General features: G+C 49.0%; 2 protein-coding genes across 2 annotated transcripts; one reads left to right on the top strand and one right to left on the bottom strand.

Annotated features, from left to right (window-relative positions):
- CFAP97D1 (CFAP97 domain containing 1) lies at positions 1-5,240 on the bottom strand. The gene is made up of 6 exons (XM_055256201.2): positions 4,308-5,240; positions 3,705-3,775; positions 2,979-3,097; positions 1,534-1,657; positions 944-1,000; positions 1-454 (listed from the first exon to the last, which is right to left on the bottom strand). The coding sequence occupies exons 1-5, from the start codon at positions 4,429-4,431 to the stop codon at positions 944-946; spliced, it is 495 nt and encodes a 164-aa protein (XP_055112176.1). The 5' UTR covers positions 4,432-5,240; the 3' UTR covers positions 1-454.
- A 502-nt stretch (positions 5,241-5,742) lies between these two features.
- On the top strand, positions 5,743-18,583 carry DUSP3 (dual specificity phosphatase 3). The gene is made up of 3 exons (XM_055256200.2): positions 5,743-5,964; positions 9,831-10,057; positions 14,903-18,583. The coding sequence occupies exons 1-3, from the start codon at positions 5,840-5,842 to the stop codon at positions 15,106-15,108; spliced, it is 558 nt and encodes a 185-aa protein (XP_055112175.1). The 5' UTR covers positions 5,743-5,839; the 3' UTR covers positions 15,109-18,583.
- Positions 18,584-19,174: the final 591 nt, after the last annotated feature.

Below are 19,174 nucleotides of genomic sequence, written 5' to 3'. Positions count from 1 at the left end.
TTCTTTTCCGATTGTGTGTATTCACAGAGAACTAACGGCATTTGTTCCTTGTGTTTTCTGAAGCGTGATGTTGTCATGTGAGTTTGTTTTCCATTTTGACAGTGCTGTACTCGTGGCTGGATGATCTCACCCCAGCTGTTCTTCTTCCGTGGAATGGTGATGATGGTGTATGTTTTAAAGAGTTCTCTCAGATTTCTCTCTCTCTTTCTCTCGTTAAAACTTCTTTTCATGGCCCCAAATAAAAATGCTCATTGCATCTTTCCTTCTGCCTGCCCCATTTTGGAATGAGAACGTAAAGCCTTTGGGTCCCCTAAATGTAACTTACGCATTTTGTGTTCCAAGCTTTATTGAAGCATCTGAAGATTGAGCATTCAGCCACTCAGGAGTGTCTTGAGATTCTAAGCAGCCAAGAAATCCTAGGGCCTTCTCTTGTATCTTTTCCATGGTGAGTAACCTTGTATTCAGTGGAGAAGAGAGAAGGAGACACATCAATTATACGGAACTATTCTTTGGAACGCCTGAGTGTCCATTTATCCTTCTCCCTTGGGTGGGGGAAGCCACTTAGTCGTTACTAATAATGTTAAATAATACAAAATGACAACCTGCCGGTACTTTTGATTACTGACAGAGACCTGGAATGTAACTTTGGCGCAACTTTAAAGCCACAGGTCTTCCAGTTTATGTCTTACTGGAACAAATCACTTCCCCTTGGACTCCCACAAAGCCTCAAAGATGATGACAAAAGACAATGTTATTTCCTTCTTGTATGGAGAAGAGAAATAAAGTCAGAGAGCCCCAAGTTTCCTGAATGGAGGACTAGTCAGTATTATATGAGAAGAGCAAAGTCCATCTCCTTAACTGGGCCCCTCATTCACCATTTATGGGATTCTCAGGGCTTTGGTATCAGCTGTGGTCACAATGTTTGATAGTAAGAGAGACATACCTATTCATTTTGGGAGAGAAGATATCTCGTGGTATTTCTGATATAGCGCCTTGAATTCTTGAAGGAAAAAAATTGGTTTATGTCAATGCCAGGGCATTGGTGCTATTACTGAAGTGCTAAATCCTAGGGATGACTTAGAAAAGATTTAAAAACCAAAGTCAGTAAGTGGAGGTTTTTTAAAACACCACAGATGGTTTCCCCTCCCCCAGCCTTTTTAAGGGTCATTCCTAAACGAAGCAAACAAACCGCATACTGACTGAATCTTATACCCTTCATCCCTGTACATTCAGCCTTTCTTAATGAATTAAGGGGTGAGGGAAGATGCTACTAGATTATTTTTCTGAAACTGACATATAATTGTTATGTTATGAAACTGACACATAATAGCTTTGCTACCAAGCTGTTTTAGCTGCTTGTTTGATGGTTTGTGCCTGTTAGCTTTGTTTGCTTTGGATGGTTTTTCTTTTAACGATTGTTACATTTCATGTGATCTGACTCTAGCTGTTTAGGGATCTTTCTGAGACTCTCTCTAGGCTGAACACGGACAAACTCTGTGTGTGTCTGGGAGTATAACATGAGTGCCCACGTGCCTGCCAGTCTATCTCAGATGCCCTGCGGTCATAGTAGGGTTTGCGATCAACAAGCCTCTTCAGAATGCCCTGGTTTTCCATGGTGATTCTCACTAGCTCGCGGTTCCTTGCTTCTCTGTTTAAGCTGAAAAACACAAAACCCCGAGATGGGTGAAGAAGGAAATGTTCATCTTGACGAGTGGGGGAGATGAAGTCATGAGATCATAAATGCCAGACTGTCTAAGGGCAGGGAGTAAACTGTCCTGCTGAGCCCACAGGTCCCTGGGGCAGCCTGTTGGTCTGCACTGCACTCCGGGAAACATGCACAGCATTCGCAGGTTTATATCAGTGGTCCTCAACCCTGTTGCCCATGAGAAGATTCTGCTTCATTGATCTGAGGTGAACCGTGCACACTGGCATTTTGTTAAAATTCCCCAAGGATTATAATGTAAAACCAGGATTGAGAACTTCTGGTTGGGGGAAGGTCTCCCTGTGGATAAATCACAAATGGCTGGTGACAAGTTTTGGGTCACCTCACTCCTCTCAGCTTTCAATTTATACCAGAATATACCAGGATATAGAAATGGCATCTTGACCATCTCCTCCCCCCACCAAATTCTTTCTCTTGCATGCGCTTCTTTTGTATCCCTAACCACACTGCACTGTCATTATTTCCATAAATATCTCCCCCACAAGACCTTGAGTTCTTTGAGATAAGGAAATATACATCTCATTTCATCTTTATTATTCCTGGTACCTAGCACATAGTAGTTGCTCAGGAAAGATTTCTGGAACTGATTTTAAGAATGTCACATCATAGCCCCAGCCATGGTGCTATGGAACAGATGCCTGTGTCCCCCAAAATTCTTATGTTCAAATCCTAACCACTAAGGTGATTGTATTGGGGGTGGGCCTTTGAGAACTGATTAGGTCACCCTAACGGAATTAGTGTCCTTATGAAAGATGCCTGAGAGAACCCCCTTGCTCCTTCTGCCCCGTGAGGTTACAGTGAAAAGATGGCTGTCTATGAAGCAGGCCCTCATCAGATGCCAAATTTACTGGCACCTTGATCTTTGGACTTCCTTGCCTCTAGAACTATGAGAAACAAATTTTTGTTGTTTATAAGCCACCAGTTTATAGCATTTTGCTATTACACCCTATAGTGGACTAAGACACATGGCCACCATTTTATAAAAGTGGGCAGTGCATTCTTGTGACACACTGAATAGAACTCTGAAAAGTCTCTTAGATGAAATAAAAGTCTCTTAGATGAAATAAAAGCTCTTTAATGCTAGAGAAAGGTCCCCATTTTTAAAGTTTTCATTCTGTGTAACATGGTCTGTTTGGTTCCCCCTCAAGATAACTTCCCTTAACTACTCCTCTGACTTGGGAAAACCTCACACTAAAACCCAAGAGGAAAGTCAATTTTGACTTTTCAAAACTGAAATGAGGACAAAGAACATTACCTCTTAGAAAAATATTCATTCCAGCAATCCACCTTGGCAGGGCCTCGATGGGCATTTGCGATTTTCTGACACAGTTGCTTGTTTTCATACTCGATTTTGTTGATTTTCTTTTGTTCACCCTGGTAAGAAACCACACCTCACCATGGTGACACCATCAGTGCACTGCCCCAACACACAATGACTTAGTGTCCCCCTCCTCTGAGATCGTGGGAAAGGGGTGCATTGAGGGCCACAGTGGAGACTGGGAGCAGAACTTAAAAGACTGGGGGGGCGGGCGCAGTGGCTCACGCCTGTAATCCCAGCACTTTGGGAGGCGGAGGCAGGCGGATCATGAGGTCAGGAGACTAAGACCAACCTGGCCAATACAGTGAACTCCTGTCTCTACTAAAAATATGAAAAATTAGCTGGGCGTGGTGCCACATGCCTGTAATCCCAGCTATTCCGGAGGCTGAGGCAGGAGAATTGCTTGAATCTGGGAGGTGGAGGTTGCAGTGAGCCAAGATTGTGCCACTGCACTCCAGCCTGGGCAACAGAGTGAGACTCTGTCTCGGGGCAAAAAAAAAAAAAAAAAAAAAAGACTGGGGGTGACATGTGGGGAGGAGGAGTATTAACAAATCTTTGAGTAGATGGGTATTTAGAAGGCTCTGGGAAATTGAACCTCTTTAGGAAACAGACTGGAAGTCAATAAAATACATCTGCACATCTGCAAGCAGCAAGAACAAATACCTGTAGTTTGCTCAATTTTAAAATGTGATGTGTGTGCGCCACTGGAGGTTTGGTATCAACAGCAGGCTTCACTAGAGAAGGGGGATAAAAGGGAACAATGTTACATCACAGGAATTCCAGTAGCGGCCTCAGAAAACCAGCACTAGACAATGTCCTTGACTAATGAACAATTTCGAATTAGGACCTTAATGCGACTCAGGAAGTTTGGTTTGATTTATCAAATGAACATCTCTGGAGAGTTTTGAGCAGAAACAAAAGAATAGTGAAAGTAAAATTTACAGAGATAAATGGCCTTTTAATCTAATGAAAAAGCCTCTCTTCCAATCTTTTTCCAATATTATTAGCCTGTCTATTGGCTTCTGAAGTCTTATCCTCTTTCTAACATACTTCGGCTTTAAAGAGTTTAAAGGAGTATTTCCATCCAGTGAACTCCCTGGTGGAAGATACATTTTGTTATTGGTGCTAATGCCCTCTTCCCCAAACTCAGCAGATAAGGCCATATCATCCCAAAGCTGTGACCTGGTCTGGTTTACTGTCGATCTCTTTATGGCATACCATTCCAAAATCCCTAATAGCAGTGTCCAGCCCAAACTGCCCACATACCTATTTGTATTCTATTCTTGTGAGATACGTAGTGGCCAAAGTCCAGTTTCTTTCTGAAGGTTGTGCTTTGCCTGTGATTAGAGACGATAACAGGGTAGGCCAGATAATCCAGGGAATTCTTCATCTTCTCTTCCTAGTCTCACTTCAGAAATGAGGTACCCAGACTCCTCTGTGAGGTGCCTAGCTGTCCCCATGACAAGCTGTCATAGTTACCCAGTTATGACATCAGGGACAGGTCCCGGGAAGGGAGTAGGAGCAGCAGAGCATGGCTGGCTGCCTCTGGGCTTGTTTTTAATGCTAACCTAGGCTCAAGTCAAGATGAAGGTCAAGGAACTTGAAAGCTCTCCCCCCTGCTTAGAATGCAGATGCTGCCAGCCAACACCAGAAGGAAAGAAGTGGTGCACTGGGAGGGGTGGGCAGGCACGGGGTGGGGTGAGGGATACAGAAATTCCAGCCTTGTTTACACATCTTGGGCTATCAGCTAAGTAGTCTCCACTGCAATAGCTCCCCTGAAGGTGCAAGACCACAAGTTTTGGGGGAGGAGAAAGTCGACCCTAATGATAATCTGATCCAATTCCTTTTGCAAATGAGGAAACTGAAGACCACAGCAGCAGCAATGTTACTCAAGAACCAAGTTGGTTGCAGGGCTGGGCTCAGGATGTGGGGTTCCTGAATTCAAGGCCAAATTTGCCCTTTTGCAGGAAGGGAGTTTTTCCAGTTTTTCATGGCAGTAGGGGAGGGCGGCTTTCCTCCAGTACAGAGACTATCTTTTGTACTTAGTGGGAGTTCAGGAAATGCTGAGTGGCTTATGGTGGGCTGGCATCTGCTCCAGGAAGGGCTGCAGAAGTCTGATTTATCTCCACCCCAGCACAGGGTATAGCACCCACTGGGTGCTCAACGCATTTGTTGATGAAGGACCAACACTTATTGAGTGCTCACCATGCAGTGCTGGGTGCCGTCTTTGAATGTCACATTTAACCCTTCCAGCAACCCTAGAATTAGGTACTATTACTATCCCTCTTTTTTTTTTTTTTTTTTCTGCAAACAGGCTCAGGTTAAGTAATTCCTCAGAATTCCAAACCTGCCTGCTTTTAAGCACGACGATGACTCTCAATGAATGTTGAAAGCAGATGCGCCCCAGAGTAGGGCTTCTCAGACTTTGACCTTCGTAGGGACCTCCTGGGGTCCGTAAAACGTCCACTCTGATCCAGCAGGGCTGGGCTGGGGCGGGGATTCTGTCAAGCGTCCGGGTGCTGCCTCCACAGCAGGGAGCCGCTCACGAGCCGAACCCGGACCGGGATGGGGCGACGACCCGTGAGACTCTAGGGCTGTGGCGTCTTCCCTCCGGGACGCGCCCAGGAGTGGCGCGCGGGGCCCCAGCGTCACGGCGCCCGCGCTCCGCAGCTCCCGGAACCCGGCGGGCCCGCCCCAGGGGCGGGACGGGGCGGCTCCCGGCGCGAGCCCCCGCCCAGCTGACTCGCCGCTCTCCGCCTCGTTTGCTCCTGCCGGGCGTGCAGGGCCCCGCCGCCGCCATGTCGGGCTCGTTCGAGCTCTCGGTGCAGGATCTCAACGACCTGCTCTCGGACGGCAGCGGCTGCTACAGCCTCCCAAGCCAGCCCTGCAACGAGGTCACCCCGCGGATCTACGTGGGCAACGCGTGAGTCCCCTTCGCGAGCCCGGCCCCGCAGTCCCTCTCGGGACGCCCCGCCCACCCGAGGCTGGGGTCGGGGTGTCGCGAGTCTTGGGTTGGGGGAGCCCGGGCGCTATCGCCCCTCCGGGAGCCGCAGCGGGGGCTTGGGAGGGGGCTGGAGTCGACGCCTACCCCCGCGCGTGGGGCCAAGGAACTGGAACCCTGCCTGGCCGGGCGCGGCCTTCCCGTGGCGGGGTGCACCGAGCCCGGGGGGCGCCTGCCCGGGTCCTCAGCCGCCACCCGCTTGGGGCTTGGCCTTGGGCGGGGTCGGGGCCACCATGTTCACTTAACAGGTGGCCCTCGGTCGCCCGGCCGGTCTCCTGCCCGCGCGTCATGTGACAGCTGCCTGGTTCTGCAGTGAGGTCACCGCGGAATGTCTGCCTTCGCCGCCATGGCAACGGGCCGACGTCACAATTCGGGCATGGAATTTTCCCGGCCCGGCAGTCCCGGATCAGGGAAACTAAACACCCCAAACGAGCGAGTCCGGGGAGCTGGGCCGGGATTTCCAGGCCTCCACCTTCCAGATGTGGTTTCATTTACAGGAGATTCTAGAACGGTCCAGTGATAATCCCCCCCTAAGGACCTGAGCCACCACCTAGAAAGGCTCTTGACCTTTCACCCCCAGGCTCTGTCACCCAGGCTGGAGTGCAAAGGCGAAATCTCGGCTCACTGCAACCTCTGCCTCCTGGGTTCCAGCAATTCTCCTGCCTTAGCCTCTCGAGTAGCTGGGATTACAGGCGCCCGCCACCACGCCTGGCTAATTTTTGTATTTTTAGTAGAGACGGGGTTTCACCATATTGGCCAGGCTGGTCTCTTGGCCAGGCTGGTCTCAAACTCCTGACCTGGTGATCCGCCCGCCTCGGCCTCCAAAAGTGCTGGGATTACAGGCGTGAGCCACCGCACCCGGCCAGTAAGAAATTTTTTTTTAATTTAAATTAAAAAATTTTTTTTCTAGTAAGAATGTCTAATCAGCAGGAGAGAACCAGTGTTAACATTCTGAGATGTGAAATAGGAGCCACAAGAAAGAATAGATTAGCATGCCTGTACAGCCTTGGAAAGGCTCAGGTTGGATTTTCAAGAGACTCTGAGGACCCAGTTACCAAAATCCTAACCTTCATGGCTCAGCCCAAGGATGGCATGTTGAAAACTCAAAACTAACCCTCTTCCCATTTTACAGAGGAGGAAATGGTGGCTCAGAGTGTGTGAGGGACTACAAGGACAGGGTCAATGTCTTGTTCATGTATGTATTTCCTGACCTCCGCTATGACCTGCTGTTTAGCCTGCCAAGGACTGCCACGGAAATGGGGGTCATCGTGGAACTAGAAGGGGTCCATCAGGCCCCAGCCTCATGGGGACAGTTCGCATCCATTCCATCATTCATTCACCAGTCTGAGCACTTACTTTACGTTAGGCACTGTACAATGTTCATTCATAGTAGAGATAGTAATAATGATAATAGTAAATTTTTTGAATGTTGAATTATTAATAGTATTAGAGGTCTGGCGCGGTGGCTCACGCCTGTAATCCCAGCACTTTGGGAGACCGAGGCAGGTGGATCACCTGAGGTCAGCAGTTCGAGACCAGCCTGACCAACATGGTGAAACCCTGTCTCTACTAAAAATACAAAAATTAGCTGGGCATGGTGGCTGGCACCTGTAATCCTAGCTACTCGGGAGGCTGAGACAGGAGGATCATTTGAACCCAGGAGGTGGAGGTTGCAGTGAGCCAAGATCGCACCATTGCACTCCAGCTGGGCAACAACAGCGAAGCTCCATCTCAAAAAAAAAAAAAAGTATTAGAGAAGGGAGATGAATGGGAGTGACTCTTCAAAGTGTTTTTTTCTATCAGCCACTGCTTCACAGTCTTGTGCGGTGTCCTAAGCAGGAATAAACAGAGTCCCACAGTGTCAGCCAAAGGCTTCAGGAATTGCAAAGCTCTAGAGACACCCTTCCTCTCGCCCCAAGCAGCAAGCAGGCCTTGTTAGCCTCAGGAATCCCGCTTGCTTGGGCAGCTTGGCCTTTCAGCTGTCATCACCTCCCAAGTGGAAACCAAGGTTGTACATGTCTGGTGTAGCCAGAGTGGCAATTGCTGATGGCCACTGTAGAAAATACATCCCTTGCCCTCTAAGCACCTCTGACCTTGACTTGGCCAGGGGTGTGGGGGTTCCTCAACAGGGAGGATCAGTGAGCACCAAGCACCAAGAGGACTTGGGCTCCATCCCCTTAACAAAATCAGAGCTGCAGCCACGTCCTCACAAGGCAGAGCCAGAGCCTGTGTGAGCCACATGTGCCAGGCCTTGGGGGTTTTGCAGCAGATGTGGGCATGAGGGGCAGAGTGAGGTGGAAGATAGAGCAGGGCTGGATGTCGGGAGAAAGGAGGTCTTCTCCCAGATCTGCCACCAGCAGCACACGGGGCCTGTGCCCATCCCTCTGCCCATCCTGTTGGGCCTGAGTTCAAGCTCTGTTAAGGAGGGATATTGCCATCCTTGTTCCTCACAGGGCTGCTCGCAGTGGGCAAACAAGATCACATAGGAGGTGGCATTTTGTAAAGTATAAACTGCCATTTGGACTGGGATGTTTTGTGAGATGAAATAAAGGGGCCTTTTCACCATTCAGACCAATTATTATTTTTATTTTTTTTTATTTTATTTTATTGTTCGAGATGGAGTCTCACTCTGTCACCCAGGCTAGAGTGCAATGGCACAATGTCAGCACACTGCAACCTCCACCTCCCGGGTTCAAGTGATTCTCCTGTCTCAGCCTCCCGAGTAGCTGGGATTACAGGCATGTACCACCACACCTGGCTAACTTTTGTATTTTTAGTAGAGATGGGGTTTCAGCACGTTGGCCAGGCTGGTCCCGAACTCCCGACCTCAGGTGATCCACCTACCTCGGCCTCCCAGAGTGCTGGGATTACAGGTGTGAGCCACCACACCCGGCCTTAGATCAATTATTTTGTAACCTCCCATAGTTCTGTTGGGGCCACTTACTCCCCAAGTACTAAATCACCCAAAAGAGCTTTGGAAACGTAGCCAGTGGAATGTGGCAGGTAGGATCCCTCCGGGGGCAGGGAGGGGGCTGCCTGGCACGTGACAAATTTATTCTTCTGCACTCATTCACCGCTTATGTCTTCAGCACCTACTATGTAGCAGGTACTATAGCAGATGGTGGGGAAACAGACTTAAAGCAGACACGGTTCCTCTCTCAAGGAGCTCACAGCCTGGATGTCTAAACACAGAAGCACAATGAAGCATTAGAATCATAGTGCTCACTACCATGTCCGGCTCTGTCAACGGAATAGCCCATTTAATACTCATAACAACCTCAAGGAGAAGGCACTGTTATCCCCATTTTACAGAGAGGGAAACTGAGGCACAGAAAGGTTAAATGGCTTGCTTAAGGTTGCCTGGCTAGTACCTGGGCTGGATGCAGACCCAGTTAGTCTGGTTCCAGAGCCCATTTGTAACCAGTTGGCTATGTACACCCCCACCACAGCTTAGGGAGCATGGGGCCAAATGGAATGGAGGGGAGACAAACACTGCGGAGGGTGTGAAAGATGAGAGGGCGCATTTCTCCAGAGAAGGTGGGAAAGAGCATTCCAGACAGAGGGGACAGCATGGCTATGAAACCACCAGTCTATCTGGGGAAGCTGCTGGCAATTCGATATGGGCAGAATGAGGGAAGAGGTCATAAGATGAGGCAGGAGAAGCTGGCAGGGGCCAGAGCATGGAGGGTTTCCTTGCTTTGCCAAGAGGCTTAAATCCTTCTCTATCTTCCTCCCCCTGGGGCTGCCATTTGGTTGGTTAATCATCCCCACCACTGTCTCCTGTCCAGGTCTGTGGCTCAGGATATCCCCAAGCTGCAGAAAATAGGCATCACCCATGTGCTGAACGCGGCTGAGGGCAGGTCCTTCATGCACGTCAACACCAATGCCAACTTCTACAAGGACTCCGGCATCACGTACCTGGGCATCAAGGCCAACGACACACAGGAGTTCAACCTCAGCGCTTACTTTGAAAGGGCTGCCGACTTCATTGACCAGGCTTTGGCTCAAAAGAATGGTAAGGGACCTCCCGCCAGGAAAAGATGGGAGGCAGCTCTGACCGGACTGTCCCTCTGGAAAACAGGCCCACAACAGGTCTCTTCTTGGAAACCCCCTTGTTTCCCATCTTCTGGGGTGAATGACAGAGCTATAGGTCGCTCTCTGCTCACCTGGCTGCCTGTCAAGTGGCCCCATGTGTCACAGGATGTGCAACTCATTCACACCATGGCAGCCCCAGGGTCCTTGCATTTGATTGCCCTTTGGCTGGAGGTTGGTTTCCAGTTGCTTACACATCCCTCATTCAAACAGCTGTAACGATGAGGAAGATGTGTTAATGTGTTAATGTGCGTGGCAAGAAGTCCTGAGGTGAAGGAGCATGGGGGCTGGTTGATTCAGGGACTACTTGATTCAGCAGCTCCATGGTGGCATCTGGACCAGGCCCTTTCCCTTTCTCTCTTCTGCCACCTCAGTGTTGGGTGCTCCCGTCATGGTCCCAAGATGGGATCCGGTTACCACATCCAAGCAGGACAAAGTACAGCAGATGAGGCACTGCAGCTGTCTCTTCCCACTTTTTTTCCTCTTCTCTCTCTCTCTCTTTTTTTTGTTTTTCGAGATGGAGTTTCACTCTTGTTGCCCAGGCTGGAGTGCAGTGGCGCGATCTTGGCTCACCGCAACCTCCACCTCCCAGGTTCAAGCAATTCCTCTGCCTCAGCCTCCCAAGTAGCTGGGATTACTGGCATGCACCACCACGCCTGGCTAATTTTGTATTTTTAGTAGAGATGGGGTTTCACCATGTTGGTCAGGCTGGTCTCAAACTCCCGACCTCAGGTGATCCACCTGCCTCGGCCTCCCAAAGTGCTGGGATTACAGGCATGAGCCACCGTGCCTGGCCACTCTCTCTCTCTCTTTTTTAAAGAGACAGGGTCTTGCTATGTTGTCTAGACTGGTCTCCAACTCCTGGGCTCAAGCAATCCTCTCACCTCAGCCTCCTGAGTAGCTGGGACTACAAGCACGTGCCACCATTCCCGGTCTCTCTCTTTAAGAACAAGTAAAACATTTCCCAGAAACACCCCTCACATCTCATTGGCTAGAGATTCACGTGACTGCCTGGCAAGGGGAAAAGGGGTAGCTGTGGTCGGCTTAGGTTGGCAGTCAGCAAACCACAGCACCCCCCGGCCAAATCTTCCAGCCACTTACAAAACACTTCCTGTAGCCCCCAAATATAAGGTAAGACTGAAGGAGAACTACCAAGGCGCTGACAGTCACCAAGGCATTCCAGCAAGAAACCCTAGAAGGCCACAAAGCAGACATCAGCTGAGCAGGCTGGGCCACTTGCCCTTTCTCCCTTTCTGCTTTTAGCTGTTTCAGCTCCTCCCTTTACCTCTTCCTCCCTCCCCACCCCAAACCCTCCCAGTGGAGGGGACCCCCATGAGGTGTGAACAGGCTTGGCTCTACTACACTGACGATTCTTGGGCCCAGCAGGCTCACCGTCTGAATGATTTCCAGTAAACAGAAGTTTCTAGACCACTGGACAGTGCACGATCAGGGCTCAGAGAGAAGCTTTACTGTGGGAGTATCTACAGACTTTGCTGACAGGCCCCTCATGGTCCTTCCTGGTCACTGTCACCCCCCGACCCTGCTCACCCCCTCCACTCCAGCTGTACTGAGTTCCTCACCCTGTGTAGACATAGGCTGGGCGAAGGGGAAGGATTTTGTTGTTCTCATGTAATATCAATTGGTTATTCATTCAGGGAATTTCAAGCTCTCTGACTTTGTTTTCTCTTTCCAAACAACTAGGAACATGCCCTTTTTTTGACCTGTCTCAGTCCAGGTGTGCTGGGTCTTCAGGCTGAAAAGTTCTCTCTGCCTCTCCCTGCCCCTTCCTCTGGCAAACTCTACCTTGCCCTTGGCATGGTGTCCTCTCTTCCATGAAGCCTGCCCTCAGGCTGGGTCCACTTTGTTCCTTGTCTGTCTCCTTAGCACCTGATGTAGCATCAGGCACATAGTAGGTACACTGCAAATGATTAATGAGCAAGTGATGAAGAATTCCATGGGCTCTAATACCAAGTATAAATGCTTCTAAGAATGAGTGGCCAAGTGAGTCAACAGAAACACGCTGGCCTCCGACAGTGTGTGGGGCCCAGGGACCCATCACTGAGAGCTGGGTGGGATGGCTGAGGGTGCTCAAGAGGGAGCAGTCACTCCCAGCTGGGAAAACAAAGAGAGGCTTCATGGAGGAGGTGGCATCTGGGCTGAGCCTAGAGGAATGGGAGGTTGAACTGGCCCCTTTCCCAGTAGGCTCTGTGTGCACTGGGCATGCAGAGTATGTTCTAGATGGTGAGGTGGCTGCTCTGCAGAGGGTCTCATTCCTAGGGTGGGGCAGGGGAAGCCCCACTCTGAATATTTCGGGCATACAGGCCGGAGGGTGAATGGGCAAGAAAGTGGAGGACTCCTGCTTCCTAATTTGGAAGGCATTGGGAAAATAGAGTGGTGTTTTGGGGGCAGGGTGTTGGGAGCAGAAGAGACTCTGTTGGGCTCTGGGCTAGCAGATTCCTTGCCAAACAATGGCCTTATAGAGGTGTTAGTAGGTAATAATTCACTCAGCTAGCCAGCAAATATTTATTGAGCACATAGTGTATGCTAGAGATTGTAACGCATCCAAAAATCAATGCCCCACATTTCTTGCCTTTTTTTTTTTTGAGACAGAGTCTCGCTCTTGTTACCCAGGCTGGAGTGCAGTGGCTCAATCTCGGCTCACTGCAACCTCCACCTCCCGGGTTCAAGTGATTCTGCTGCCTAAGCCTTCTGAGTAGCTGGGATTACAGGCGTGAGCCACCATGCCCAGCTAATTTTTGTATTTTTAGTAGAGACGGGGTTTCGCCATGTTGGCCAGGATGGTCTCGAACTCCTTACCTCAGGGGATCCGCCCACCTCGACCTCCCAACGTGCTGGGATTATAGGTGTGAGCCACCATGCCTGGCCATTTCTTGCTCTTAAAGAATTCGTCCTCTGGGAGAGGAAAGTCGATCTGTGCATGTCTGGCAATGACACAGGACCAGGGCTGCTGTAGTTGAGGGTGTACTAGGTGCCACCAGAGGATGCCCAGTATTGGGTAACATTTTTTGAGTGCACATGGGTGCCAGGTGCTAACCTATAGGATTCATGTGTCGTCTCCTTTAATCTTCTAACCACCTTGTGCAATGGGTACTATTGGCCAGATAAGAAAACTGAGGCACCTTGAGGTTAGGTGGATCATGAGTTAATAACCAGTGTATTGGTCAGGATTCTCTAGAAAAAACAGAACCAATAGAATATACAGTCGGTCCTCCATATCCGTGGGTTCCACATCTGTGGATTCAACTAACTGCAGTCTGAAAAATATTAAAAACAACATAAAAAGATGTTATGTCTGTACTGAACAGGTACAGACTTTTTTTCTTGTCATTATTCTCTAGATGATATAGTCTAATAAATGTTTACATTGTCTTGGGTATCGTAAGTCATCTGGAGATGATTTAAAGTATAGGGGAGGATGTGCTGTGCAGAGGTTATTTGCATATATGATGTCATTTTATAATCAGGGACTTGAGCATCTGTGGATTTGGGTATCTGCAGGAGGTTCTGGAACCAATCTCCCCTGTGGATATTGAGAGATGGTGTCTATATATATACACACACACATATATATATATATATACACGCACACACACACTATATTAAAATAACCCCATCTCTACTAAAAGATACAAAAAAATTAGCCGGGCATGGTGGCGGGCGCCTGTAGTCCCAGCTACTCGGGAGGCTGAGGCAGGAGAATTGCTTGAACCCGGGAGGCGGAGGTTGAAGTGAGCTAAGATTGCGCCACTGCACTCCAGCCTGGGCAACAAGAACGAAACTCCATTTCCAAAAAAAAAAGAGAAACAAAACACTACCAGCACCCTGGAAAGCACCCCCAGTCTCTATGCTCCACCACCCCCATCCCCAGCTCCCAGAGCCTCTGCCATGCAGGCTTTTTTTTTTCTTTTTTTTTGAGACAGAGTCTCACTCTGTCACTCAGGCTGGAGTGCAATGGCACAATCTCAGCTCACCGCAACCTCTGCCTCCCAGGTTCAAGCAATTCTCTGGCCTCAGCCTCCTGAGTAGTTGGGATTATAGGCTCACGCCACCACACCCAGCTATTTTTTTGTATCTTTAGTAGAGACGGGGTTTCACTATGTTAGCCAGTCTGGTCCCGAACTCCTGACCTTGTGATCCACTTGCCTTGGCCTCCCAAAATGCTGGGATTACAGGCGTGAGCCACCGTGCCCAGCCCCTTGCAGGCTTCTGCCAGCACAGATGGGTTTTGCCCGCTTTCCTACTCTGTGGGCTCATCCACCTCATATCTGTGTGCTGCCTCCGTGTTGCTTCTGCTAAGTGGCAGGCTGGTCATTCTTTGTATTTATCCTTTCTACTGTGGATGGGCTTTTGGGGGTTTCTAACTGCGGGCCATGATGTACAGTGCTGCCTATGAACATTCTGGCCCAGGTTCATGAATGTGAATGCATATCTCTCTCGGGCCTGGGCCTGGGAGTGGGATTGCTGGGCCAGAGGGGATGCACGTGTTCAGCTTGAGGAGATACCGCACAGCTTTCCAAAGTGGTTGTGCCGATTCACGCCCCACCTCCCCCAGCCACGCAGAAGAGTTCCAGTTGCCCCATATCTTCACCAGCACTTGGGTTTTCCATCCTTTTCATTTTAGCCATTCTGGCGGGCACACAGTGGCGTGACATCGTGCTTTTAAGTGGCACTTCACAAAAGAGTCCTGACCAACGCCACGGTGTGATGGGACGCCCCCAGCTCACCGCGTTTCCCTTGTTTCTTACAGGCCGGGTGCTCGTCCACTGCCGGGAAGGTTACAGCCGCTCCCCAACGCTAGTTATCGCCTACCTCATGATGCGGCAGAAGATGGATGTCAAGTCTGCCCTGAGCATCGTGAGGCAGAACCGTGAGATTGGCCCCAACGATGGCTTCCTGGCCCAGCTCTGCCAGCTCAATGACAGACTAGCCAAGGAGGGGAAGTTGAAACCCTAGGGCACCCCCACTGCCTCTGCTCGAGAGGTCCGCGGGGGAGGCCGTGGGCAAAGGTGTCCCGAGCTGCCATGTTTAGGAAACACACTGTAACCTGCTCCCAGTATCACAAGGCACTTGTCTACAAGTCTGTCCCAACACAGTCCTGGGCCACTTTCCCCACCCTGGGGAGCACATAAAGAAGCTTGCCAAGGGGAGCGTCCTTGCTCCCCACTTGTCCTGTTTCTGTAACTTATGATGTCTTTTCTCTGAGAGGGGGGCTCAGAGGGGGAAGGCCTGTGGCCTGCATGCTTCCCGATGGCCCAGGGCGGGAGGTGTGTGGAAGCGTAAGGCCTAGGATGCTCACAGAGGTCCCTCATGACCTCCCTTCCCCAACTCCCGAATCCTCTCTTGAGTGGGGGCCTCAACACCTTGAGCCCTAGTAAAGGACCTATGCAAATGCAGGCCACTCTCCCCACCATGTCTGTGCCCCCCACTGTCCCCACAGGCTTCCACACCCTGTGCATAGGCAGCCCTCTCACGTCTTGAGGTCCGAAGCTGGGGCGGGGGTGTCCGTCAGTTATTAGTGGATGGAGATTCCCACAGCAAGGCTGCATTTGGATGATTTCCTTAGGATAAATGGTCCCTACACAAAGAGGCCTTGTGTGGGCAAACCTGGGGAACCCTCCTAAATCCATAGAGTTTTCAAAATGTGAATCTTTGGAAGCCTTGAGTTCAGCATCTGCTGCTCTGGGATATTTCCCTTCGACCTTATCTCAGTCACTTCGTTTTTGAGAAGAGCGATGCCTTGGGCATGCTTTTTTTTTTTTTTTTCTTTTTTAGAAAACAGGGCATTGAAGTCCAGCCTATTTAAAAACCCCACCATTTGGAGAATTACAAGGGTTTTGTCCTGAATTATAGTGTTGGCAAGCCCAAGCCACTCGTGCTAACTGCTTTTTGTCTCGGTTGCTATTCCAAGAACAGAAGGAGGAAGTTGGCTAATTACAGCGTGTGTGCATGGGTGTGTGTGGGGGGTGTGCCTCTCAGAAACGCGGCCAGAAGATGAGCAGGGAAGTGAAAGGTCCCAGGCACACACCCTGCCCATTGCAAGTGGCTCTTACAGCTCTTTGGTGCCAGCCAGCACGGGATCCCTGAAGTGACTCAGCCAGGCAGACATGAGACATGGCGGAGTGTCCAAATGGATCCTTTACTGGTGGTAGAGCAAAAAAAACCAAACACGATAAACCTTTCAAAAGACTTTCAAAGGATGATATTGGAATGCACTAGCCCTCACATGCGTATGCACATTTGCCAGAATATAAGAGTTTTGTTTTAAACACAGTCTCGTTAGGATTTTACATTATTGTTGTTATGGAAAGTGATTGTGATGCTATTTATCTTCAGGGTCACTCTGGGCAAAGAGAAGTTCCTCAGCCATGCCCCCCGCACCTTGCACATAGGTGTCTGATAAAAGTTTAAGAAATTAAACACTTTTTGAGCACCAAATAGATATAGGGCATTGTTCTGGTGGGTGTATCACGCTCCCAGAAGACTGAATTCATGGTAGGATTGCTTGCAAGGCCTTGTGAAGGAGTCTTACCTAAAATGAAAGAAATATCAGGGACTTTTGTTGACTATTTACAACTCAGTTTTACATTTAAATTCAGGCAGTGTTAATATGCCAAGGTAGGGAATGTGCCTTTTTCAGAGTTGGCCAGGAGCTCCTGGCTGGGACACGGAGAAGCAGGTGTGGCGTAAGGCCTCACTCCTGGCTGTGAAGGTCTCTGATCATACAGGAGCAGCCCTGCTGTATGGTCACAGCCTGGTCACTTGCTGTCCGCTTTTCTCTGTGACCACAGCAGCCCTGAGCAACCAGTATGTGTCTTCTTCTCTAGATAGTGAGAAAGGTGTCCAGATAAACCCACCTAAGTGAAATGGCCATCCTCTAAACTGGGTACCTCACTGCACAGCTTCCAGGTAGCCTTCCAACTTAATCTAACTTGAACCTCACAATAACCCTATAAAGTTAGTAGAGCTTGTTATTGTATTGTGACCTTTTTTAAAAAACGAACTGAGGTTCAGAATGATTAAGGGCCTGGCCCCCAGGGTTGTCCAGCTGTATAAGGTGGAACTGGGCAAGATTTTGGGTTTGCTGCTCCCTGAAGCTGGATTCTTTCATACAATACTCTTTCAAAAGAAGGGGGCTCCCTGGGATTTCCAGGTGTACTGCACATGCCCTCGATCCAGCCCCGGAGAAGCAAGTAAAAAGGGTGGGTCCCTCATAGGCTAGAATGTGCAGCTCTTTCTCCAGGTGGGATGTAGCATCCCTAAGTAGAGCTCTCTGCTCTGCTCCTGGAAAAGGCTAGGGAGCTGGGGCTGGGGCTTCCCTCCCATGCCCAGGCAGTGGTCACAGCTACTTACGTGAACACAGCAGGTTGGTGTGGCTGGCTAACTAGGACCTCTCGAAAGTCTCTGTGGGGGCATGAGGGAGAAAAGGCCATTGGGAGAATTACTGCCTTTACTTTGGGACTACTTTTATGCTGATAACTTGGGATTTCTTGATAGTCCTTCACCCCCAAAACCCCGTATTTACTTAATGAGATTTAGCTCTTAGTTCTTCAAGTAAAATAAAAGTCTCTTGTGTAAGAGCCAACACATGCCCAGTTGTGGATGGGAGCTGTTCCTGGACAGCCTTCTACTTCCTGGGAAGTGATGGAACAGGAACTCAGGGTGCCCTTACCCCCTCCCCAGACCTGTTCCCTTTCTTTGACTGACAGAGCACCATCCAGGCAAAATTAGAGCGCCAAATGGTTTTCTTCTCAATCTTAAAGCAGTATACCTTTCCACAGGCTGGTCTGTGTCCCTGCCACTCTGAGTTATCCAGAAACCACCACCTACAAGTGAAGGGACTCATCTAGAAGACCTCTAAGGTCCCTTTTGACTCTGAGGGGTCTCTAATAATCCCCACTTGGAATTCAGCACCACAAAGAAATTATGGGTATGTGAGTCATAATGATGGCCAGCAGGTGGCGCTGCCTTCCACCCATGGTGACGGATGGTTCGGAAAGGGAATGTTGGTGCCTTTTGTGCCACAAGTTAAGATGCTACTGTTTTAAAGAAAAAAAAAAAAAAAGCACTGATCTTCAATATGAAGACATGAGCTTGTCTCGCAGGAAATTTTCTTTTTCACAGAACTGGTGTCAGGAATCACTGAAGGGCTAACCGTGATGGTCCTTGCAAGTCAAGGTTTTATCCCAATTGGAAATAGAACACATTTCAGGTTGAGAGAACAGATTGGTTGGAAGCTTAACTTTTTTTGCCTCTTAACTCCGCCAAATTTTAGGGTAATTTGATTGTGAAAGAGTGAATTTTCTGGACAGAAAAGGGAGAGCTACCAAATTGTTTTTTTCTTTTTTAAAGGAAGTTTAATGTCCATTGTATCACAAATCAGTGTTAAAACACCAAAACTTTAGCCAAAATAAATGTCTTACATTACAAAGGTATTGTTTTTTTGTCCTTCTTATCACAGTTGATTTTCTTTTACGTTTTTATGCTTAGCTTTTTTTGTTTGGGCTTAGCTTTTATATTTGCTGTTTCTAACTTTTTAAAAATAATCATCTAAAACATAGCCGTTCTGAGCTAGTTATAGGTTCCATGTTGGCACTGTTTATGCAGTTGATATTGATGAACACCTCTCCAGTACCAGAAATGTTCTGGTAGGAATATTCTTAGGTAGAATGGCCCTAATGGTCCTGAATGAAGGAGGTAAGATTTGTGCTTCTAAGAAAGCAGGGGACTAGGGTGTTCATCTCAAGGTAGCCTCACGTGATGACTGGGTGGCATTTTGAGATTTGAGTGATCCTGCAAATGAACAGTCCCTAAACATATCCCCTTCCCCCAGATGCCTTAAATTCCACTATTGGTGCTATGTTCCTTTGAATAAAAAACCTTAGAGAAAGTGGGTGCCTTTTCTCCCAGACAGAAGTCTGGGCAGAGAAAGCCTCTCAAGGTTCCCATTCCCTCTATCACATGAAGCAATTGGACTCGCTTACTATTTGTCAAGCCTCTGACAACATAATCTTTAGGGTTC

Source organism: Symphalangus syndactylus, chromosome 20 (assembly GCF_028878055.3).
Source record: "Symphalangus syndactylus isolate Jambi chromosome 20, NHGRI_mSymSyn1-v2.1_pri, whole genome shotgun sequence".
Classification (NCBI taxonomy): domain Eukaryota; kingdom Metazoa; phylum Chordata; class Mammalia; order Primates; family Hylobatidae; genus Symphalangus; species Symphalangus syndactylus.
The sequence above is the reverse complement of the archived record's forward strand: the minus strand, read 5'-3'. Positions and strand labels throughout refer to the sequence as shown.

Bases quoted from the DNA above. Each gene is read 5' to 3' on its own strand.
- DUSP3 (XM_055256200.2), top strand. From the start codon at position 5,840: ATGTCGGGCTCGTTCGAGCTCTCGGTGCAGGATCTCAACGACCTGCTC. The intron at 5,965-9,830 runs GTGAGTCCCCTT...TCTCCTGTCCAG, and splicing joins CGGATCTACGTGGGCAACGC to GTCTGTGGCTCAGGATATCC. The intron at 10,058-14,902 runs GTAAGGGACCTC...TGTTTCTTACAG, and splicing joins GGCTTTGGCTCAAAAGAATG to GCCGGGTGCTCGTCCACTGC.
- CFAP97D1 (XM_055256201.2), bottom strand. From the start codon at position 4,431: ATGAAGAATTCCCTGGATTATCTGGCCTACCCTGTTATCGTCTCTAAT. The intron at 1,658-2,978 runs GTAATGTTCTTT...TGTGTTTTTCAG, and splicing joins AATGAATATTTTTCTAAGAG to CTTAAACAGAGAAGCAAGGA. The intron at 1,001-1,533 runs GCACGTGGGCAC...TTTTCCTTCAAG, and splicing joins CATCTGAGATAGACTGGCAG to AATTCAAGGCGCTATATCAG.